This window comes from Anas platyrhynchos, chromosome 2 (genome assembly GCF_047663525.1).
Source record: "Anas platyrhynchos isolate ZD024472 breed Pekin duck chromosome 2, IASCAAS_PekinDuck_T2T, whole genome shotgun sequence".
NCBI lineage: Eukaryota > Metazoa > Chordata > Aves > Anseriformes > Anatidae > Anas > Anas platyrhynchos.
The window spans coordinates 45357523-45382184 of NC_092588.1; the positions used below are offsets into that span (position 1 = coordinate 45357523).

Genomic DNA, 24662 nt, shown 5'->3' on the forward strand with positions numbered 1-24662 from the left:
AAAAGAGGGTTTATAATCTTTGGAAAAGTGGGCAGGCCACTAAGGAGGACTATAAGGATGTAGCGAGGCTGTGCAGGGACAAGATTAGGAAGGCCAAAGCTCATCTGGAGCTCAATCTGGCTACTGCTGTTAAAGATAACAAAAAACGCTTTTATAAATACATCAACACAAAAAGGAGGACTAGGGAGAATCTCCATCCTTTACTGGATGCGGGGGGAAACTTAGTTACAAGAGATGAGGAAAAGGCAGAGGTGCTTAATGCCTTCTTTGCCTCAGTCTTTAGTGGCAAAACCGGTTGCTCTCTGGATACCCAGTACCCAGAACTGGTGGAAGGGGACGGGGAGCAGGATGTGGCCCTCACCATCCACGAAGAACTGGTTGGTGACCTGCTACGGCACTTGGATGTGCACAAATCGATGGGGCCGGATGGGATCCACCCGAGGGTACTGAGAGAACTGGCAGAGGAGCTGGCCAAGCCCCTATCCATCATTTATCAGCAGTCCTGGCTATCGGGGGAGGTCCCAGCTGACTGGCGACTAGCAAATGTGACGCCCATCTACAAGAAGGGCCGGAGGGCAGACCCGGGGAACTACAGGCCGGTCAGTTTGACCTCAGTACCAGGAAAGCTCATGGAGCAGATCCTCTTGGGAGTCATCATGCGGCACTTGAAGGGCAAGCAGGCGATCAGGCCCAGCCAGCATGGGTTTATGGAAGGCAGGTCCTGCTTGACGAACCTGATCTCCTTCTACGACAAAGTGACGCGCTGGGTGGATGAGGGAAAGGCTGTGGATGTGGTCTACCTTGACTTCAGCAAGGCTTTTGACACCGTCTCCCACAGCATTCTCCTCAAGAAACTGGCTGCTCTTGGCTTGGACTGGCGCACGCTTCGTTGGGTTAGAAACTGGCTGGATAGCCGGGCCCAAAGAGTTGTGGTGAATGGAGCCAAGTCCAGTTGGAGGCCAGTCACTAGTGGCGTCCCCCAGGGCTCGGTGCTGGGGCCGGTCCTCTTTAACATCTTCATCAATGATCTGGATGATGGCATTGAGTGCACCCTCAGTAAGTTTGCAGATGACACCAAGCTAGGTGCGTGTGTCGATCTGCTCGAGGGTAGGAAGGCTCTGCAGGAGGATCTGGATAAGCTGCACCGATGGGCTGAGGTCAACTGTATGAAGTTCAACAAGGCCAAGTGCCGGGTCCTGCACCTGGGGCGCAATAACCCCAAGCAGAACTACAGGCTGGGAGAGGAATGGTTGGAGAGCTGCCAGGCAGAGAAGGACCTGGGAGTGATGGTGGACAGTCGGCTGAATATGAGCCAGCAGTGTGCTCAGGTGGCCAAGAAGGCCAACGGCATCCTGGCTTGTATCAGAAACACTGTGACCAGCAGGGCTAGGGAGGTGATCGTCCCCCTGTACTCGGCTCTGGTGAGGCCGCACCTCGAGTACCGTGTTCAGTTTTGGGCCCCTCGCTACAAGAAGGACATCGAGGTGCTTGAGCGGGTCCAAAGAAGGGCGACGAAGCTGGTGAGGGGCCTGGAGAGCAAGTCCTATGAGGAGCGGCTGAAGGAGCTGGGCTTGTTCAGCCTAGAGAAGAGGAGGCTCAGGGGTGACCTTATTGCTCTGTATAAGTACATTAAAGGAGGCTGTAGAGAGGTGGGGGTTGGCCTGTTCTCCCATGTGCCTGGTGACAGGACGAGGGGGAATGGGCTAAAGTTACGCCAGGGGAGTTTTAGGTTAGATGTTAGAAAGAATTTCTTTACTGAAAGGGTTGTGAGGCACTGGAACGGGCTGCCCAGGGAGGTGGTGGAGTCACCATCCCTGGAAGTCTTCAAAAGACGTTTAGATGTAGAGCTTAGGGATATGGTTTAGTGGGGACTGTTAGTGTTAGGTTAGAGGTTGGACTCGATGATCTTGAGGTCTCTTCCAACCTAGAAATTCTGTGATTCTGTGATTCTGTGATAATTTTTAATTGAACTGCTAAACAGCAGAAGAGGAAATATGATGATGCAAGACATTAGTTAAAAATAATGACTTATGTAATGTGACATCTGAAAAAAAAGTGATAACCAAATTCAGAATTGGCCTTCTGATGGGTGCTTAGTGGCATGAATCAAATGAAGTGAATCTCATTCCAGTTTCCTTGGAAGAGGCTTTTACAAAGCCTCACAGTGTTAGGCATTAGTGTTTATTCATTAGCCAGAAATTTAACCGCTAGGAAGAGTGAAGTATTCCAGCCCTCCACATGAGCCCACCAGTTGGGCCGTGTGAAGAGACACTGCCCTGGTCTGTGCCATAAAAATGGCTATATGTTACAATACCATCTTTATATCAATTTTCACTGGTCTTTTAAGGAAAATCAGATACTGTCAGTCTTGCACAGTCATATCAAACAAATCTCCCTTAAGCCTCCAGCCAGTGAATGAGGATACTGAAACATGTCAGGCATTTCCAAAAATAATTTTGGACAATCATTTCTATGATTATTTTTTTAATGTAACAAATATTTAGCTTTTGGGTTGTCTCTCCAATAACCCCCAATGCTTTGTTATTAAAAGCAAAAAAAAGAACCCCAGTTCCCCCTAATCATTGTGCTGTAAGGCTCTCACTTCCTGTCATACCTTATGACTACTGTAGCTACAAAAACTACCTACCTTTCTTCTCAGATCTTTTCAGAAGAGAAGTGATAGCACTAACCACTAAGTCCTACACTTATTGTAAGAGGTATCTCAGGGATATACTAAAGCAGGTCTCTTGAAACTGGGAGTGAGGAAGGGAACGGTGTATCCTTGACGATTCACTTGTTTTATACCGCTACTTTAAACTGCTCTGTGGTGTAACATGAAAAACAGGCTCATTGGCGATATGGCTACATCCTATCCAAAGGCAAGATTTGTCACCTGATATATAAGGAAAGACTGGCAGTTCCTAACAGCTTAGTCATTGGAGACCAAGGAGCAAAAGCACTACATGACTATTACTTTTTCACACATTTTCTGCAAATGCTCAGTAGTGGGCATTTTCCCCAGTATCGGTGCATCAGGCTTGTTGATCTTCTCAGTTAGATACACTGCAGATAAAACAGGTCTGACAAATTGTGTCAGATAAGCATCATGTTGTCATCCAGTTCAATTTTTCTTCCTGTCAAAAGGATCAGTGTGAGTAGGCCAATACAGGTGTCAGATATTCATGCTGGAAGATGACAAAATACTGCAGTGTAAATATCATTACTTTTTAGCATTTTTCTGTCCAGCTGCACTGAGTGGTAATTTCCTTCATTACATTGCTCTGACCCTTTTAAGAGACAGATGGTGACTGTAGTGAGTTGATGATCTCATTCGAATTATTGTTTTCTTTCTTCCTTTAGATTCAGCTTTCAAAAATTGGACCGCCTTTTATTATCAAGAGCCAACCTGTTTCGAAACCAGAACCTCGAGTTTCCCCAAGTACATCAGTCAGCAGTGGAAGAAACACTGGGGCTAGAACTCTTGCGGATATCAAAGCAAGAGCTCAGCAAGCAAGAGCCCAAAGAGAAGCTGCAGCTGCAGCAGCCGTGGCAGCAGCTGCAAGCATAGTCTCTGGAGCAATGGGGACCCCATGCGAAGGTGGGAAGACAAGAACACTGGCACACATCAAGGAGCAAACAAAGGCCAAGCTATTTGCAAAGCATCAAGCCAGAGCTCATTTACTCCAGACTAATAAAGAATCAAAGTCGCAGTTCAACTCAAAGGAAAGTACCTCATCTCTAGAGATACCAGCTTCTACTGATACAAAGATTGAAGGTTCTACCGGTGTCATTATAGTTAATCCTAACTGCAGGTCCCCTAGCAACAAGTCTGCTCATCACCGTGAGACTACCGCTTTATTGCAGCAGTCGCTTAACACAGCTACATTACCAGAAACTGCTACTGAGATACCCGTTCACAGTTCTGATGAGAATATACCTATGCCACAGTTGTGTGAGAAAATTATTTCATCTACCTCTACTGAAAGTAACAGTGTGCCAGTGCTTTATAATAAAAATTCAGTCTCTGTGTCTGTTTGCAGCACTGCTATGTCTGGAGCAATTAAAGAACTTTCTTTTGCAAGTTCTGTTGATAAATCCTCTGTTTTAATGTCTGTTGACAGTGCAAACACAGCAGTTTCAGCTTGTAATATAAATATGCTGAAATCCATCCAGGGGGCTGATACTCCATGCATAGCCGTTGGACCAAAATGTATTGATAACAGTAACGTACCAGTTTCCATAGACAGTACGGTCTTATCAAACTCCATCGATGACAAAAGGTTGCCAATACCAAGTAGCAATGCGAACAATGCAGTCTCCAGTCATTATGCCACTGTGCCAGCTTCATCTATTGCAAATAACTTGCCAAATCATCTCCCTGGTAGTTCTGTACTGATTCCACCAGTGGGGACTACCAACAGATTTTCTTCTGATAAGATAGCCATAACTGGGTGTAACGAGCAAAGCACTGTCTCCATCCACACTACTGCTAGGTCAGCTTTAAGTTGCAGTGAGGCTGTTGCAGTAGCAGATTCTGTTGCAAGGCCACCCATTTCAATGTTTACTGGTAACATGGTGACAATAAGCTCCTATGATAATGCTACTAAATTAAACGCTGATCTCTTAGACAAAAGCTCTGGAGCACGAAGCCGCGTGGATCTCTCGGGTAAATCTCAGCCGGTGAGCTATACGCAAACTGCCATGAATAGGTCTATACCTTGCAAAGTCATTGTTGACCACACTACAAATCTGAATTCCAGTCTGTCACTTTCTTCTTCTATTGAAAATGCAGACAACAGCACTGACCTGCAGAGCAGACCTGTACGGACAGAAGCTGCCTTACAAAGTATAACCTGTCCTCAGGTGTCTGTAATAAGCAGGCCCGAAGTAGTTTCTAATGAAAGCCTTGAGCACAGTTCCAGCTTTATCACCATTACAAAGCAAGACAGCAAGAACTTGCAGGCAGGTTGTTCAAGTCTTCGAGAAGTGCCTCTTGCTCCCCAGGATAAATTAATTGAGGTGGTTACTCCCAGCCAAGGTTTTGCTGAGCAGTTAAGAGGTCCTTCGGCATTTAAAAATGAAGCAGATGCTGCCTGTGCCAGTCAGTATAACACTAACAATAGAATTTGTTGGCATGATGAAGAGGCAATGAGCACAGACCAGCCCGTGGTCAGCCATCTTAACACCAGTAAGCATAAGGAATACGCAGAGCAAAACTGCTTAAAAAGTGTCAAAACCGAACCTTCCAGTTACACGCAGATGTCAGAACTGCAATCCAGGAGTCTTTTGACGAGCCTAGCTGTTCCTGTTAAATCAGAAACCACCGAGTCTGACAAGTGCTTCAGGATGGACACGGAGGACTTCACAAGCCCTGAAATGGCAGCCCAGCCTGCAGAAATCGCCCCGAGCGCACAGCCGACGCAGACCGCCAAGGCCCCCATGGCAGATTCCATGGACGACTCCCTGTCTCTGACCACAGAGACCCTAAAAAGAGTCACGAGTGCTGGGGGCTCAAGCTGTCGCCTCTCATCGGTGGAGGCCAACAATCCTTTAGTGACACAGTTACTGCAAGGCAATCTGCCTTTAGAGAAAGTGCTGCCGCAGCCCAGATCAGGAGCCAAACTAGAAATTAACAGGCTTCCCTTGCCTTTGCAAACTACCTCAGTATGTAAAACAGCAGTGTCCGAGAGAAATATTGGTGAGCATCCTTCCAACTCTCCTAACCCAGATGGTAAAGGATTTACAGCAGGCAGCATAGCCCCGCTACAAATCAGAAAGCGTGAAAACCATCCGAAAAAGAGGATGGCCAGGACTGTAGGGGAACACGCTCAAATTAAATGTGAGCCTGGGAAGGTGTCAATGGACACAGATGTTAAAGTGGCTCCTTGTGTGATTAGTTCCAGCATGAACCAGCTAGGGCATGGTCAGCCATTTAAACAAGAGTGGCTGAACAAACACGCCATTCAGAGCCGCATCGCTCACAGCCCGGAGATCAAGCAGCAGAAGAGGCCGTTGCCTTCGTGCAGTTTCCAACAGAGCTTGTTTCACATTGATAAAAACGGCAGCTTTCACGCAGAAGCTAGTACCTCACACAGACAGCATTTTTACCAAATGTCCATGGCTGCAAGAGGCCCGATTCCTACGGCAGCTTTGTTGCAAACTACTTCAAAAGGCCCACCTGGCTGCAATGCGTTTGCTTTTAGCAGACACCTGGAACAGAAGGGCTTGGGAGACGTGAATATTTCTACAGCGGCTCACCAGCTGAGGCTAGGAAGTGTGTTTTCCCCCAGTATTCAAATTAAGGAAGGTGATGACATTGCCAGTGCCTCTCAGACTCTCCAGAGTAAAACGTTAGTGCACCCCCCCCCTCCGCCCCCACCCCTGCCCCCTCCTCCTCCTCCTCACCCAAATGCAGACGTCCCCTCTGATCAAAAACAACCGACAGTTACTATGGAAACCACTAAAAGACTTAGTTGGCCTCAGCCAGCAAGCATCTGTAGCAATATAAAATCCGAACCCATTTCTTTTGAGGAAGGTTTAAGCAGCAGCTGCGAACTGGGCATGAAGCAAGCTTCCTATGATCAGAATGAAGTGAAAGAACAGTTAAAAGCATTTGCATTGAAAAATGCAGATTTCTCTTCCTATTTACTCTCTGAGCCACAGAAGCCTTTTACCCAACTTGCTGCTCAGAAAATACAGACGCAGCACCCACAGCAGCAGCCGCAGCAGCCGCAGCAGCCGCAGCAGCAGCAGCTCTGTGGAAGTTACCCAACAATACACTTCGGTAGCACAAGCTTCAAAAGGGCAGCATCTGCAATTGAGAAATCGATTGGGATTTTAGGAAGTGGCTCGAACGCTGCCGCGGGCCTGTCTAACCAGAGCGCGCAGATGCCGGTTCAGAAATTTGCTGACAGTAGCAATGCCGATGAACTGGAACTGAAATGCTCCTGCAGGCTGAAAGCCATGATCGTGTGCAAAGGCTGCGGAGCCTTCTGTCATGATGACTGCATAGGGCCTTCCAAACTGTGTGTAGCTTGCTTGGTTGTACGGTAGAGACTGTCAAAGATGCAGTATCCCTTGTCAGCCTGGGAGAGCAGGATGGAGGGATTGGAACGGTGTAGGCCAATGACGGTTTGCAATTAGTCGATTGGGTTTTTATTTTTATTTTGTTTTTCCCCTCATGGTGCTTTCAGAATTTAGCTATTGCGGCATGAGTGCCATTCCCAGGAAAGAAGAGGAAACCTCTAGGATTAGTTTAAAAAAACTGACAGCGTTGTCACTGAAGCTTCTGTGAGTTCTCATGTTGTGAGAAAGAAAAAGAGACAAAAAGGCATTAATGCATGTCATCCCTAGCTTGTATTTATTTGCACAAAGTGCAGCACATTTTTCCCCACTCTTCGATGGTTGATAGTACCTGCTGGTTAAAGATCAGTGGAAGAATAACTCTACAGGCAGTGGAGTAGCTATGCAGAATGAATAGCATGCCGAACACCGACCGCCTGTCTTGAGCAGCGAGGTGGAAAGGTGTGGGCCATCAGCCATGGTAGCTTCCCAGTTGCTTTGCAGTTTTTATGCTGATACAATTATTTTCTTCAACAGACTTCCACTATTAGGGCTAAAATACAGTCCCTTCACATAGCGATAAAGGAGGAATTTGGATCATTAGAGGAGTTTCCTCACTTGTCTTGCCAGGGATTATGGAACTGAAATCTTGCTTATTATCTCTTCTCATTGATTCCTTGAGAAAGATTTGTATCTGTGATGGGTTAGTGGGACCAGCACTGGAATCACATTGCCTTCAGTAGAGTCTGGAAAAAGTAACCTCTGCTGGGGCTTAGAAACCTCTTTCCTGTTTCCTACTCAAATATTCTTTAATTATAGTTGTCTCGCTAATCTGTCCACTTGGTTTGTCAGTCCCAAATATATATATAGGGTCAGACATACGTAATAGATTCTGGATGTTTTAGCCTCTCTGTGGCCTAAAATTGGTGCGTTCTTATGATGAATGAATAAGGAAAGATTCTAGTCGTGTACTGATTGAATACTAGATTACCAGTCATTTTTCCTGTTATATGAGTTAGTTGAAATAACATCTCTCAGAGTTTTGTCATTTAAAGTCATTCTTAAAATTACTTACAGCACTATTATTTTATTTTATTTTTTCCTGAAAGGAATTCAGACCCCTTACTCTACCTTTTAGAAATTTGAAGCAAAAAGGCTTTTTTTTTTTTAAGGGATACTGCATCTTTAAAGTGATTTTCAATATTTATCCAGTACTGTATTTACATTTAGGACTATAGCTGCATTCCAGATGTGTTAGCCACCGTAACAGCAGAGAAAAATAAAAATAAAAATGGGGCCCTATTCACCTATAAGGAAAATATTTAAAGGGATAAAGCACATGCAGTTGCTGGGGAGATGAAAATACCTTGTTGTTTTTTTTTTATTCCCACTTCAGGAAAACAAAATGTGGAGTGCAAGTTGTCCATCTACCAATATGTGGTTGGGTCTGCCCAAATGTGAGCATCAGAGAGAAATGTTATTTTTACCATTACAGTAGAACCTCACTAACCTAAACATCTTTCAGTCTGCTCAAGAAAACTGGTTTTCTTTCCATTATTCTCAGAGAGCAAATGTATCAGCTATAATAATGTTTGGATTTCAGCTTTATTTTAAGTATGTAATACTGCATTTACTGTGGCATTCCGAAATATTATCATGAATGAATTTAGAAAATTAATGAGTTTAGGAAACCAGTATACCACATTTTACACCATACGTTTTTTTTTTTTTTTTTACGTTATCTTGGTTTGCGTACTTACTGGTCTCTACTTAACAGCTGTAACTGGTCTCCCTGACACTGGTATTAGTGAGGTTCTACTGAATAGAGGAACCACATTTATTTTCTTGTGTGACCATTTTCACAAAAATGATAAATGCCATTTATTGTCTTAAAAGTGAGCTGGAATATCTACAACATACATTCCTGTCATAGGAAGCTCTATGGTGCACCTTGATGTTCTCTTTTATTGTAATTAGCAACATATCAATATTATTTTTGACACTGTGTGATACAAAGGCCATTTATAATTACACTAACAAATTTGTTGCTGATACAATAATATATTTTTTCTATACAAAAGTGCTCCTTAATATGAAATGTGATTTTAAAAAATGGCTTCTCAGCACTTTCAGGTCTTCTGGTAGGAAGATATGCCAGCCAAGCAAAAGCCCAAAAGCAACCATATGAAAATTAACATTCACTGCTATGCCAGCTCCTGTGAAAAAAAAGAAAAAAGAAAAAAAAAAGGAAAAAAAAAGTGACTGGAAAATACTCATGAATAAGCATGAGTATAACCAGTTAATGCATATCAAATTCGTATTTGAGGAGCCTTTGTATCGGAATTGTATTGCATTGTATTTATACTTGATATAGGTAGAATACTTCTATTTAAAATGAAGAGAGCAACCAGTCTTAGACTTCTAATAACCTGTGTTTATATAAGCCTGCTGGGAATCCTTATTTCTAGCTCAGGTTTTCATGTCCACAGCACATAAGTCAGTATTTTTTTGTACTTGCATCTCATACTATTTCTTGTATTGACTGACATAATACAGAAATAAATTCTGGCCACAGGAAAAAAAAAATTACTTTGTTCAAACGATAAGAGTGTGACTAATGTGATAGGTAATTCATTCATGTCATACCGTCATTTTTGTATCAGGATTGCAACTTGCATGTGTGAGGTCATGATAAAATGTTATTTAAAGTGGCATTAGACTGAATGGTGCTATGTTATATTACACCACTCATTTCATTCGTGAGTCACTGGAGTTGCACCAGGAATAAATTTGACCAATTAGTTAGCTACAGTCATGAAGTATTGTTACAGATAATAGTTTTAGGTTATTGAAATATGTAAAAGCAACTGCGGTGATATAGGAGCCTGACTAAATCCTAGTAGGACTGAAAATCTTACCTGGATTCTTAGGTCACACAAATGCTTGGGGAAAAGTGACCCATGGTCTTGAAGAAGAACACAGTCACCTTTCAAAGTAAATTTTGAATGACTCCTTTTTTTTTTTTTTTTTTTTTTTTTTTAAATTGTCCAGGCTTCAGGCCCAATGTCATTCTGTTTTCTAATGACCATGCAGTTTGCACCAATGGGTGTTAACAGTTTATGCACTGAAAAGTGGTGAAAGAATTGCTTAAGAACACAACACTCTGTGTTTATGTGTGCGTACATATGTGTCCCGATGTGCAGCATGTATAAATTACTTTTTTTTTTTTTAAACCTCCAAAATTGTTCCCCCACTCCTACCCCTAGAACAGCACTTTTGGGTGAGAGGGAGAAACGCTCCTTTTTTTCTTTCCTCCCTCTTTATTTTTTTTTTTTAATTGCATACCTGTGAGATATGCAGATAACATTAGGGCATTTGCAGTGTGTGTGTTTGTGTGTTCCTGTTCTGAACTAATTTTCCAAGCAGAAATTCCCTTTGAAATAATGTAAAAAAGAAAAAAAGGAAAAAAAAAAAAAAAAGAAGAAGAAAAAAAAAAGAGAGATGGTGAACTGGATGCTCCCTGTTTGCATTTTATTTACCTGCTGAGGTCTAGTACACGAAATAATGTTTAAAAGATAAAAATCAAGGTTGAGCCATAAAGCAGAAGGTATATTCTCTGTACTATAGACTTTTCTTCTTGAGGGTGGTGCATGTTGTCAGGGTAAGCTACAGAACGTGCAGATGGTTTTTCAGGGCCCTGCAATTCCTTGCCCAGTTTTTCAGCTGGTGCATATGGTGCTTTATAATGCAATTTCTGAAGTAAAATTACCTTATGCTGCACCCCCTTCCCCTTATAAACACACGCACAATTTCAGAATAGTTATTGTAGCCTCTGGTTGAGCAGTTTCTCCAAGGTGTGGTGAAGTACCAGGATAAACACTCCAGACAAGCTGAGAAATGTCACCAAAAAGGATCATTTTAGCTGATACACGGGAAGGGCCCTGCTCCAAACACTGAATGACTTCTACAGCCTCCTGGCAGCAGCACAGCTGGTCGTCTTCTGGGGCTCTGCAGGACCCGAGAGGGGGGAGACCAACAAAATATTCAGTGGCTTTATCATGGACCTGTGTAGCTAAATGTTTCTGAATCTATGAAATCCTGTTGTCTTCGGTCATCATGCTTTGTCACTGTAAAACCAACAACAACAACAAAAGCATTTTTTTAGTCTAATTTAAGGAGCTGCTTCTTTTATAGCACATAATATTTCGCTTTGTACTATATTTGATAGTTAAAGAATAATTTAGTCCGTAGAATAACTTTGTTGTATTTGTACTGTTCATGAATGTTACAAGAAAAGTGCTTTACTTTGTTGCCATAATTCTCTTGTACTGCTGTAAAATATTTTTTCTGCTTTATGGAAATTTAACACAATTCACATTTTCAGTACAGGGTTTTTTGTGTGTATGTATTTTTTTATTTTTATTTTTTGTCAGTATTCTGAATGTTTACATCTGTTCAACATTAGCCATTCTATGCCTTTATAGGGCAGTATTACTCCTGCAGTATAACAGCAATGTGAAATCCACTCATACTAAACATGCATGAGAAATACAGAATTTTGGGGGAGATCCCTAACGTGCATAGGTATTTTTTCTATCCACATTCAGTGAAGTAAATACCCTCCTTCAGTCCTCTACCAAAGAAAATATTATTCCCACAGGACAAGCTCAGAAAATGGTTCTCTGAATCTTCCGAAGGGGGTGTAGTTGATTTCAGCAGGATAGCTACAGTTTAATGCTGTTATGCTTCGCTTTGTTACCCGACTGGATGTGACTGGGTGAAACAAGCATTTTGGCAATTTTTTTGTTTTGAGACAGTGTTTCGTTTAGAATTCAGGGATCATGCTTTCTTTAATGGTGCTGGTTTTTTGTTTTTCTTTTGTTTTGTTTTTTAAGAAAACATTTTGTTGCCTACAGAAGTGACCATTCACAAAACCATAAATTAAATAAAATAATTTGTCTTCATAACTTCTCTCTTCTCCCTTTCCTTTTCCCCTTTTTCTGTCCCTTGAAAACTTGGGCTTCAATATTAAAATATTCTGGAAAAAAAATAAAGAGATAAAATAATATTTGCCATTTGTTTATTTATTTTGAGTTCAGTGCCTTAGGCAGGAGATCCTGCTTGTGCACATCCATTGTATGTACAGGTTGGTGAAACAGAAATGTGAGAGAAAAAGCAGTCCTTTGTAAAGGATTTTTAAATGACAATGATGTACGACATAGTCTGAATGACGTCTGATGTAACTGAAGTATTATCGTCTTATACTAGTAAAATAAACTAGGTGTTGTGTATTAAGTTGTTGTAAGTAGAATAGTTTGTGGATGAAAACAATTATATTGCCTCGGATGGTTAATGTCTGGTGTACCTTAGTGTTTTGCCTCCATCTTCAACCCTGTCCAGAATGCATGTAACAAGTCTGCATCCAGGTGTGCACCTCTGGCATCTCTCATCCCCGTGACAGAACAAATTAAATGCCCACAGTGCAGTTATGCATGCAGGGTGACCCGGACAAATTGTATATCTCAAGTAATTTATCCTTGAAGTCTGGAAGGCCTGCCTGAATGAAGTGGAATTGAGTACCTGTTATGGTGTGTTATTTTTTGTGTTTCTTTTTTTTGTTTGTTTTGTTTTGTTTTGTTTTGTTTTGTTTTTTAAAAAGAGTTTTCAACATTTTACTCTGCAAAGACAGCTTTGAGTAGTAGTGGCTTTAGGGTGAAAATGGTAGATTGTGGCAACAAATAGCTTTTTTTCATAGGCCTGCATAGAAATGCTCACGACGGTGCCTCTTAAACATCATCTTTTACCCAGCCTCTTATCAATATTTGAACTGTGGTAGCAAATTATAGTCTTGTTCATGGGGATTAGCAGCCAAAATTTGTATAATCCAGAAAGAAGACAGTACCACCGTCTGTAGTTCAGAATCTGGTGACACCCCCCCCTTTTTTTTCTTTTTTTTTCATATCTGATGCCCATGCAGCACACTCTTCACCTAGTACTGTCATGCCTGTTATTTAACTTATTTAATTCTGCTTAGATATTTGCATGGAGCTGTGCAAAATCAGGGACCAGTCTGCTTCTGACAGTAGTAGCTTTTCAATCTATTTTTTTTTATAATTTTTCATTTTAGCAAACTGAATTCAAATCAATTTCTTAGATCTGCTACAGCTAAATATTTACGTTTTGTTTATGTTTCTTCTGTTTACTTTTTTAAATCTGTAAAATGTTTCTGCACATTTTATTTCATACTAAAACACATGTATTTGTCTTTTCTGTGCTGTTTCCTAAGGACCTTATAAGTAATAGCAAATTAAGCCATGTGATTTCTTTCCTGTGTGTGTGGTGTGTGCTCTCCTTAGGTCAGCCCAGAGAGACCATATCAGTTCAACCAGCAGATGGCATCAGGAGAAAGCTCCCTGATATGGTCTTAGAGGGAAAAAGAAAAAAGAAAAAAAAAAAAAAAAAAAAAAGGAAAAAAAATGTAAGAAAAAAAAAATAAATAAAAATGTCTAATTCTCCAATTTTCTTCAGGAAAAGCATATAGCATGTAGGAAATTAGCCATGAATACACAGATTTTCTGGGTTTTTCTTTCCTGCATGTGGAGCTGTAGTCGCAGTGAAAACAAATCCTCTTTCCCAGTCCCTCCCTGGTGCTGGAACCTGGCTCTCAATAGGAGCGATGCCCTGAAGCTCGCATCAGCTTTTCCTGCACTTGGCAAGTTTGGCACCTACCTTTGCAAGCTCTGTCTAAGTCCTGCAGTCTATGGAAGTGAAGTATTGGTAAGCTGTAAATAATTCTTCCTGGGGCCAGAGCCGGGACTTTTATTTCTGCTCTTTGCTTTGCCACCCATGGATGAAGAGAGACAGCAATGCAGCTCTGTGTATTTGCAGCACTTCACAAATAAACAGGAAGGTATTATCGCTGCTGGGTGTACAGAGGGTGTGTGGTGATCAGACCTGGCCCTTGTCAGATCGCACAGCTTGCAGCTGGCAGACCAACAAATACCAATGCCTTTGTGCACCACCACCATGGAGACTGCTTTACACAATGAAGGTGGTAGATGGAGTCATGGGCATTGGTAACCACTGGTACCTGCTTGTGGAGTCAGAGTATGTTATCAGGATATCTGTTTTTTAAGGAAACTGAGCCAGATATAGAAATAAAGCAATGTTTGTTGAAATATTTCAGACACCTGGTACTCTCCAAATATATAGCGGGCACTGATGAGAGAAGTTTCTTATATCTCAGTTAAAAGACAGCCATTTAGTTTTAAATATTGAAAGTTCGTGTGCCCAGGCTGGGAGGTGTCTCTTGATTCACCAGCACTGATGATTTCTGGAGTTGATTCGTATGTCCATGGGGGGAGAAATGCCTCAATGGATTTTTTTAGAAGCTAATGACACCTTGGATAAATGTTATTTTTTTTGTGTACAGGTCACCTTTTTAAAGCCCTTCTGTTTTGTGTCCTTAGTCCTGGTCTCTTCTTAGAGCTTAGGTCAGCCTTCATAGTCTTTATCACGGTGTCTCTCCAACAAAAAGCTGTTTTCTTCCAATATCTCTGAACATCCTCCTGCATCCTTTGGGGTAGAGGACAGCTTAGGATCCCACATAGAAAAAACACGTCCAAAAATAAGCTGAATATATTGGATAATTGACTTCAATTAATAGGAAATCTTGCTATGTTGAGTAAATAAATGCCCATTTATATTAATATAGACGTATTTTATGTAGCAAATATTGGGTCTTGCTGTAAACAGTTATTTGCTTCTTATTCTTTCCCAACTGTTCAGATTCACCCTGCAAATCACTTTTCATGACCCTTCATTGTGAGCTGAGCCCACCATCCATGGTGCAGAATCTTTGCAACTAATGGGTACATTTCTGCCTTTTCAAAGAGCATGGTGGAGAGATTTGTATACAGCACCTCACCCTCCACTTGTTTGCTTATGAATTGTGCAGCATGCTATGGAGCCCTTGGGGAAAAGAATAAAGGTAAAATTAGCTGTGAAGATGTAATAATCCTAAGATATGCTCCTTGCTTTCCTTTAGGTTATTGACAGGAAAAGTCCAAGCCTCAGATTTTGTAATGATTGTGAGCAGCAGCTGGTCCATAGCAACTAGAATAGACCATTTGTCCTGGGTTTCATCCAGAAGTGAGTATTTACAGTTCAGGAAGTCCAAATAAATGTCCTCAGGGTACCAGGAAAACACAGCCAACCAAGATAGTCTGTCACTGAGAATAAGCATGGATAAGGAGGCAGTCAATATGACTATTGAAAAAAGAACTTTAGTTATGTTTTTGGAACAAGGGATCCTTCCAGTCATTTTAAAATTTCAACATCTGTGCAGGATTGTGAATATTAATACCACCTTTTGTAGCTCTAAGTTGAGAGAGAAATTTAAATATTTAAGGAAAAACAGACCCACATCTAGCTGATAGCATAACATTATAAAACTTGATGTCTGAGTTCTTAAAAACATCTGTTTGATGGTATTTTACAGTACTTTTGGTTAGAAAATTTAAACGTTACTGTATGCTCAGTATTTTTCAAAGTAAGAATCTTTGTTTTGGTTTCCTAAACTAGGAATTTCAGAGCCTTGCTTTAGTTTCCTGTTTCCAAAGATCTTTGCTTGCATTGCCAGACAAGCCTGACTTTTGTTCTACCCTTTGTTAGACAGTTTAAAAAGTAATCTAGAAATGCATTCACTGTCACATATTCCTGTTAAGTATGTCCTGTTACCTAGAACAATTAAACTGGGTGGGGAAAATATATAATTGTCTTTTATGTTCCTTTAAAATTAAATGAAAGGGATGTGAAAATAGCCATGGGATTCAAGGGACTTTATCAAGTACTACTGAGCTTGAGATACCAACCTTCTCCATTTTGCATCTTCTACATTTTCAGAGAAATATAAATATCTTTACGAAGCATGAATGTGACAGTAAAGAAGAATGATATGTACACTGATGCCAATGGTACTTGAATATTTAATAAAAAAGGATTTATAGAGACTTAGGAAGAAAATGAAATAACCTGTTGGAGGAATAGAGAGATATGTGAGGTGTCAGTCACAAGGGGTTGTTCTCTCTGGCATCTGATGATTGTTGCTGAAGTGACATGATGAAAAAACTAATCACATTTAAAAACTACCAAAGGAGGCCGTAAAAATGTTTAAATCAAGATCAAATATTAGGGTATTTCTGGTGCTAAAAAAGAAGGCTGATTTTATTCATGTATTACGGAACCACAAAAATAATATTGCCAGAAATCTGTAGGCCAGCATGCCCTTCTGTCCTACAGTAAGCTGAAATGGTTGCTGACAGTGGCGTCCTCAATTCACTCTTAAGGGCCTCAAGTCACTGAGACAATTTGTTTTAGCTCTTCACTTTTTTACAATTAGAAAGCTTATCCTAATATTTAACCCAAATCTTCCTTGCTGCAGTTTAAGCCCATTCAGTCTTATCTATGCTTCACAGACATTGAAAATAACTTTTTCTTTTCCTCTTTCCAGCTGCCTGTTAGATAGTTAGGCTGTTAATTTGTCTCTCTTGGTTTTCCATTGTTTAAGCTAAACAAGCCGAATATTCAAGCCTTTCTTTACAGGTCATGTTTTCCAACTTCTTATCGTTCTCATTGATCTTCTCCAGAGTCTCTCCAGTTAGTTCAAATCCTCTTTGCCATTCAGTTCCCAGGAGTGAATACCTTATCGCAGCTGAGGCTGAGCAGAGTAGCAGGGGTGTTTTGTATGCTTTATAGGCTAAAATTGTGCTTTGTGTCCCAGAACAGTGTGTTTCATTGTCCGTGCCTGTTTGACTCAGGTTCAGGTTGGCCCTGGTAACCTCTGCATCCTTCCTAGTAAAGTTGCTTCTAGCTACTTCTTCCCCATCCTGCATTTGAAAACTAATTATTTCTGTGTAGAACATTCTGTTTATCACCGCTCAATACTGTTCTAAGGTTTTAAATAATAGTTTGAACTTGTCAAGATCATCTCACATTCCAATCTTATCCACCAACCTTATCCCAGGGAGGCATCAGCTGGAAATTCAGAAAAATAGGACCATTGTATCAGAGGATGCTTCATGTTGGAAGGGACCTCAGGGGGCCATGAAGCCCAGCCTCCTGCTCAGAACTCACTGCCCTATCATCCAATTCATCAACTAAAATGCTGGCAGGAACTGGAGCCACGCCAGAACTGACTCTGGTGTGGTTGCCATTATGTGTATGGTTGTATGGTTTTTCACCCACTTCACATTAACCGACTAACAGTTTCATCTAGACCATATTTTTCCAGTTTACTTATGAAAATGTTATGGAAGTAGTGCTAAAAGCTGTACCAAAACCAAGGTGTGACATCTACTGTTTCTCAGTCCACAGCCCTGTTATGGAAGGAAGCTAGACTGGTTTGACACAGCTTCTTGACAAATTCATGTTGACTGCTGCTGTTTTATTCTATATTCTATTTATTAATTAATAAATACTTATTTGTGCTAGCATTTTTCCAGATAATGAAGTAAAACTGATGACACTATTTCCTTCCACTCCTCCATTTATTTCTTTTGAAAGCTAGTCAATTGTGTTTTCCTTTTCCAGTCTTCCTTGCATTTTTGTGAGTTCAGGACTGACAACTTTGTGTGTCCCTATGGCTGAACCAGCCACCCCTTCAAGTGCCAGACAGTGAAATCCATTATGCCCATATATTTTTAAAACATTTAACTCATACAAGTATTTTCTAAACTACTCAAGGCTGAGATAGTACCTTTTTGTCTCCAGTACCAATTGCATTAATTATCTGATTATAATCGACCTCTTTAGAGATGGCTTTCCCTCTCCATTAAGTAGCTGACCAACTGCCACCTTGGTGTTCCTCTTGCTGCTGATGTATTTCAAAAGTGACTTATTTGGTATTTTTAATGTCCTTTGATGCTTGAATCTAATTTTGTGCTAGGCCTTTTTGATTTCATCCTTACATGCTTGTACTACAGGTTTCTACTTACTGTACACTATCTTTTCAGGAGATATATGAATATATATATATCCACACCATATGTACAATTTTATTTGACCAACTGTTAATTCCTCCTTTTTTTTTTTTTTTTTTTTTTCCTTTTTCCTTTTTCTCTTGTGACTAGAGGGCCTGTGATTTTTGTTTTTATAGATTCCACACTGCTCGTCTTGATTTTCTTAACTATCCTCCTTATTTTGGGACAGTGGGACTTCCCCCTTATCTGCTTAACTTACTCCCCACAGCTATGCCACCGTTATGCCTGTACAACCACTTTTGAACATGCAAGTTTAGTGGAATTTTCCACTGCAAAAAACACAACTTTTTAACCAATATTAATACGTGGTTTGGGGCCACCTCCAAAGCAGAACAAGTGTACAAACTAAAAACTGTTGTCTGTAACATATTCATATTCAAAGCATATATACAGGGGAAAAAAATAAGAAAAAAAGAAAAAAGAAAAAAGAAAAGAAGAGGAAATCCAGTGGTGATTATTGTTATGTTTTGATTTTTTGCTTATTGGGATTTATTTGGAACTGGAATGCATATATAGAAGGACCCCACATTTGAACATCCAAACAAAGTGCAGCAAAACAAATGCTGTGGTTGCTGCTATCAGCCCAGTGCAGTAATGACCCCTGTCACTTTGCCAAGAAGTGGCTGTTGCAGAAAATAAATAAATTCTCTATCATTCTGCCAAGCAGGACAGGTCTCAGCTTTGGCAGATGCAGGAGTGAAGAAATAAATACTAAGCAGACATTTATAAAAGTAAACACTGCTTGTTTGTGTCTCAAAACCAAAACAAATGAACAAAAAAAAAGCCCTTTGCTAGTAGGTACAAAATGTTATTATTAAATAGTATGGGGTTTATAGATGTGGATTTTCTTACACTAAAGATCAATGACCAAATACATAATAACTTTTTCTTATATTTTTTATTGTTATTTAGTTGTCTGCCTGCTTACAACCCCAAAGTTTTTAACATATTTTATGCTCATCGTCCCACTAACATGCAAATGGATCCACAGTATTTACACTGAAGTAATGGGAAATGCAGCTGTGTTACATAGCACAAAAGGACATAAACTGTCCCAAAGTGAGTGGGCACTACTAATCACTATTACTCTTTGAGTACTTGGATATGTTGCACGTACACACTACGTCCTAGTTACAAAGCATATCTATCTGAAAAAGTCCTCTTTTTTTCTGCTGGAAAGCATTACACTCGTAGACTGGCAGACTGTCCCCAAAATCTCTTGCTACCCAGCAGGTTATATTGGCTCCATCTGAGCTACTGAATTAACCATGCCTGGGAATGCCTGTGAGCTCCAAGGCTAATTGGCACAATTCAGCTCATATCTCTGCTAATAAACTCTCACAGCTGCAAAACTAGGTGTCTGCATGGGTACTCCTCTGGGAATGATGCACGGACTGCTCTGACTTGAGAACCATCCTCAAGAATTTCCTGGAATGGTGTTTCTCAGCACGTGCCAGAATCTCTGCAGAGGATATTCCAATATTTTATAAGCAGACATGATCATGTTCAAGTGCTGGCAAAAGTCCTGGATGCTTCTTAATTTACAGTCATAGAAGCAGACAAGGAGTCTGTCAAGATGTATAGGATTTATTTCCTGTACATGAGTCGCATAGATTAGGTGTGAAAGCGCAAACATACAGAGTTTGAGATGCATCACATTTATGGGCATAACTGGGCCATCAGTAAATTTGATGTATCCTTGGTTTACCAGACTCGCTGCACATGCACTGTAGATACTCTTTTTGACTGAAAATCTCAGGCTATAATATAGTAACCCTAAGCATGGGGTTGAATCTATGCAAATAAATGCTTTAGTCTTTTTCATCTTGAGCATATAGACTTTCTTCTATCACTTGATACTGTGTTTTGTTGCAAAGATGTTAGTGTAAGATTAATATAGCCGTAGTTTTTATTCATCATCTCTTCATCATTGTGTTTCCCAGTAGTTATTCAGCAGCTCAGCACACATATTCTCAAGAGGGAAATAGAGATGTGGCCTGCTATTATGTAGGGCTTAAGGAGTTTGAGATAAGGATGGTAACTGAGAGAAATAATAAACAAAACATGGACTGGATATTGTCTAAGAACTTAATAGTTGCAAAGAATTTAATAAAGGAGTAATTGTGAAGAATGCATTGTAATAATGTGGTGAAGAGGTGAGGGATTGAATGCATGTAATTTGTCCACTTTGATGGTGCTGTGAGGATGTTATGTTTATTTTAGTGTGATGAATTCTTTCTTTTTTTTTTTTTTTTGGTGTAAGTGGACTTTGTGAAGACTGTGATGATTGTGATGTAAGAGTATATTGTGATGAAAATTCTTAAATGAGTTTTTGTTTTAAAGAGGTACCCAATGTGGGTCTCAAGGTGCCCCATGGACAGTGGAGGGTATACCCTGCTAGGCAGCTAACTCCAGCCACAACCACTCTCTCCTTCCCTCTCCTCAAAGGAAAAAGGGGAGAAAAACAATGAAAAGGGCTCAAGGGTTGAGATAAGGATGGGGAGATCGCTTAACAATTATGGTCATAGGCAAACAGACTCACCATAGGGAGATTAATATAGTTTATTGCCTATGACTAGAAGATTAGAACAGTGAGAAACTAAAAGCAAACTAAAACCAACTTCCCCCCAGTCACCCTCTTCCACCTTGTCCCCCTGACCACTGAGATACCAAACCAAACCAACCAACCAACCAAACAAACAAACAAAATAAATAAAAAAAAAAAAACTAAACCACCTTCCCTCCATTCACCCTCTTCCATGTCCTCATGCAAGGGAATGGTGAATGGCGGCTGCGGTCAGTCCCTAACACTTTGTCTCCATCGCTCCTTCAAGGTCCCTCTCTGCCCCTGCTCCCCGTGGGGTCCCTCCCACGGGATGCCGTCCTTCCCAAACTGAGTCTGCGGGGGCTGCCCGCAAGCAGCAGCTCTTCAAGCACTGCTCCCACATGGCTCCGTACCATGGGGTCCATCCTCCAGGAGCAAACTGCTCCAGCACGGGTCCCCCACGGGTGGGCAGCAGCTCGCCCCAGACCCCCTGCTCCTGCGTGGGCTCCTCTCCACGGGCTGCAGCTCCGGCCTGGGGCTTGCTCCTGCGGGGGCTCTCCATGCGCCGCAGCCTCCTCCAGGCCACATCCACCTGCTCCACCAGGGGCTCCTCCACAGGCTACAGCGTGGAGATCTGCTCCATGTGGGACCCATGGGCTGCAGGGGGACAGCCTGCTCCACCAGGGGCCTCTGCACCCGCCGCAGGGGAACTTGTTCTGCACGACTGGAGCACCTCCTGCCCTGCTGCTGCACTGACTTGGGAGGCTGCAGGGCTGCTTCTCACTCCTCTCTCCCAGCTGCTGTTGCATACAAGGGTTTTTGTTTGTGGGTGTTTTTTGCTTGTTTGTTTTTCTCTTCCTTAAATCTGCTCTCCCAGAAGCCCAACCAATCTCATTCCCTGGCTTGGCTCTGTGCAGTGGCGGGTGCATTTTGGAGCTGGCTGGAGCTGGCTCTCATCTGTCATGGGGCTGCTGATGGGCTCTGCTCAGGAGGCCACCCCTGCAGCCTCCCTGCAACCAAACCCTTGTCATTTAAACACAATGCAGGACTATCCTTTACTCTTCTGTTTATTTTAGACTCTTTATTCTGTGCTCTGAAAAGGATTCTTCAGTATATGACAATACGTGTGAGCCATACACCAGCTTTGTTTGATCTGTTAATGCAATTTTGTGTCCTCAAAGCTGTCAGATGGAAAAATACATCAAAAATTAAAAAATAAAATAAAATCATTTCCTTCTAACATTAAAATTTTATTACAGTAAAGAAAATAGTATTATTCTTGTAGTTATTAGTAATTAATGATCACTATATATAAGCAGAAATCTTCCTAGTTATTAGTTCTCATTGTCTACCTTTCCTCCTGTTTTTCACTATTTAGCTTTTCGGTATTCTTCTGCTTGTTTCTCAGTTAAAACAAACAAACAAAGAAAGCTATATATGCAATCTCACAAGTCCCAACAGGATAGTTATTTTTGACCTATGTGAACTATGTGAAAGCACATATTCACCATTTCTGCCAAAGGAACGTTCAGTGAAGAAAGAAAAAGAAAGCTTCCTTTGATGAACATCCAATTTCTGTCTTTTCTTAGGATAGTTACTCAATTTATATATGGCAATGAATTTGCTCTCATGGTCATTATACAATCTGTCAATCGTGGTCAAGAAGTTTTACATCAAAATTACTGGTTCCAATGGTGCCCTGTCCACATCCCAGTTCCATACTGGAGTCATATATTTGCCCTGCCTGTGATTCTTTTTCATTAGAAGGAAATGTTGGCTTGCAAAAGGGTAAGAAAATACCAGTTGGATCTATGAAAATACTTGTTTGGAACAGTTGGTGAGGAGGATTCCAAGGTATGATCAGTATGCTTAAGAGGTAACTGTGTAGTGCTCAAGTGATATTTCTGGTAAAAATCATCAGTTTGAACACTATATATCAAAGAGAAGGAATCGGAATAATGCTTGTAAAATTGAGTTTGTTTAAGATTTTGTTGTTAAAATTGAAAATCAATCCACAGGTCAGCGATCTGTAAATTTCAATAAAGCTTGCTCTGAAGTAACAAAAAGGCACAGGACTTTAGGACTGAAATAATCTAACTTAAAATTCTGTTTGCATCACCTCATCACTGTAATTGTTAATAATTCCAAATCTGTCTCTCCTGAAGCACATTTCTGAATGAGGCAAACATCCTCATTATTTTTTCCTCTTTTTGATGCCTTGTTATTGCTATGGGGGAGGCGGCTGGATTCCAAGTTTTTTAAATGGAGGTGAAATATATAAAGCAATCTTTTGTTTGAATAATCACTTCTTTTTTCATTTTATTTATTTTTTTCTAGTCCAGTCTACATAATCTAACCTGGACTTCTCAAGTTTATCAAGCCATATGGAATTAAAAATTCAGAATAAAATTAACTTCTCAAAATCAGACGTAATTCTGATTGCATTCTGACCTTATCAATAAATATCCAAAGGGTGAGAGTTGTTTCAGTATATTACCAGATTTTATGCATTTCTTTTCACAACATTAATGGTAAAATTAGAAAGCACATGCCTACATTTTCCCATTATTTAACTTTAAGTGCATGTTGCACTTAAATTAATATTGCACATAATCAACCTTTTTTTTTTTTTTTTAATCCTTTCTGAGAATCATACTGAACTCTCAAAAATACAACTTAACTTTCATGAACACCACAATTTCACCACTGTTTGTGTACCTACACTATGTATGAATTAAAAAAAAAAAGGGGGGGGGGGGAAGGGAGGATTTTTTTTTCTCCATGAAAACTGAGTAACAGCATATCAGTTTAATACATATTTGTCCAAGGTAAAATTAGAAAGCACAAAGTTAAAAAGGCACTGAGTTAAAAGGTTGTGTTACCCTTCCATCAAATTTAATAGACTGAATTTTACAAATTAGTGTCTCTTTTACTGGCAATAGACTGTCTTGTTTAGATTTAAATTGGATTGTAGAGATTGTATTATATCTTTTAGTACTAAAATCCACCAAGTCTGGTGCCTGTAACTAATGAATAGCTCTGAAAAATATTGGTGAGAAATTGCCAAATAACTGTAGAATGATTAAAAATAGAAAACATGAAAATAAAAGACTCTGAAAGTTCATGGTGTCTAAATACTGAAAATAGTTAAAGAAGTGACTCGTACATGGAACATTAGGTCATTCTATTGGATGAAGGTGAAACAAAATCTAGTGGTTGGAAGCTAAATGGGACAATTTAAAATACATATTTTTAACAATGACAGGAAACTGATAAATGATAAAGAGCTTCTGAGGTGCCAAGAGTTGTGGTGGATTCATCACCAGCACAAATGTATAACTTGTATTTGACAGAACATTTCATTAGATCTTTTCTACTTAAACAGCTACTAATGAAGAGGCAGAGATGTCATGAGAAAAGCAGTCTCAACAGGGAGAAATTTTACTTGATTTAATACATTGCCAACTTGCACCATCTTCAGATTCAGATGTTGGTGAGGATGGAACACAGCTAGGCAAACAAACGTAGAAGTAATCCACTTTCCTTCTTTTTTCCTTACTGCAAAAAACAAATGAACAAAAAAAAAACACCCTTCAATCTCTTCTTAATCTCGAATTACTTTTATTTTTATTATTTTTTATTATGATTTTTATTATTGTCATGCTCAGATCCTCTCTATTCCTTCCATGCTTATTGCTCCGTTGAGGTTCACCCATGGCCACAGTCCTTCAGGGATGCCCCTCATCCCAGGCTGCAGTTCCTCAGGGTTGTCTGTACTCTAGTATGGGTGGCCACAAAAATATCTCCTTCCCTGCAGCTCCCCCATGCATCTTCCTGCGAGTGTTTTCCCACGTGTCTCCTGCTCCCTTGTAGCTGCTTTTTTCTTACATTTGAGCAGAGACACCAAGTACTTCTTCGATATGGAAGTTTTGGTGAGCATTTGCTCACACCAGTTTCAGTGCTGGATAAACCCAGCCTGACCAGGGCAACTCATGCCCTACTCCAATGCAGGACAC

General features: G+C 40.6%; 1 protein-coding gene across 3 annotated transcripts in view; it reads left to right on the plus strand.

Moving 5' to 3' along the window:
- The window catches only part of ASXL3 (ASXL transcriptional regulator 3), a 136205-nt gene extending 123848 nt beyond the window's left edge, over positions 1–12357 (plus strand). For all 3 annotated transcript variants that reach the window (XM_027452167.3, XM_072034642.1, XM_038174564.2), the window contains one exon: positions 3361–12357. In XM_027452167.3, the coding sequence (XP_027307968.3) occupies positions 3361–7053 (3693 nt within the window). In that variant the 3' untranslated portion in view covers positions 7054–12357. The remainder of the gene's footprint in view (positions 1–3360) is intronic.
- The last annotated feature ends 12305 nt before the right edge of the window (positions 12358–24662 follow it).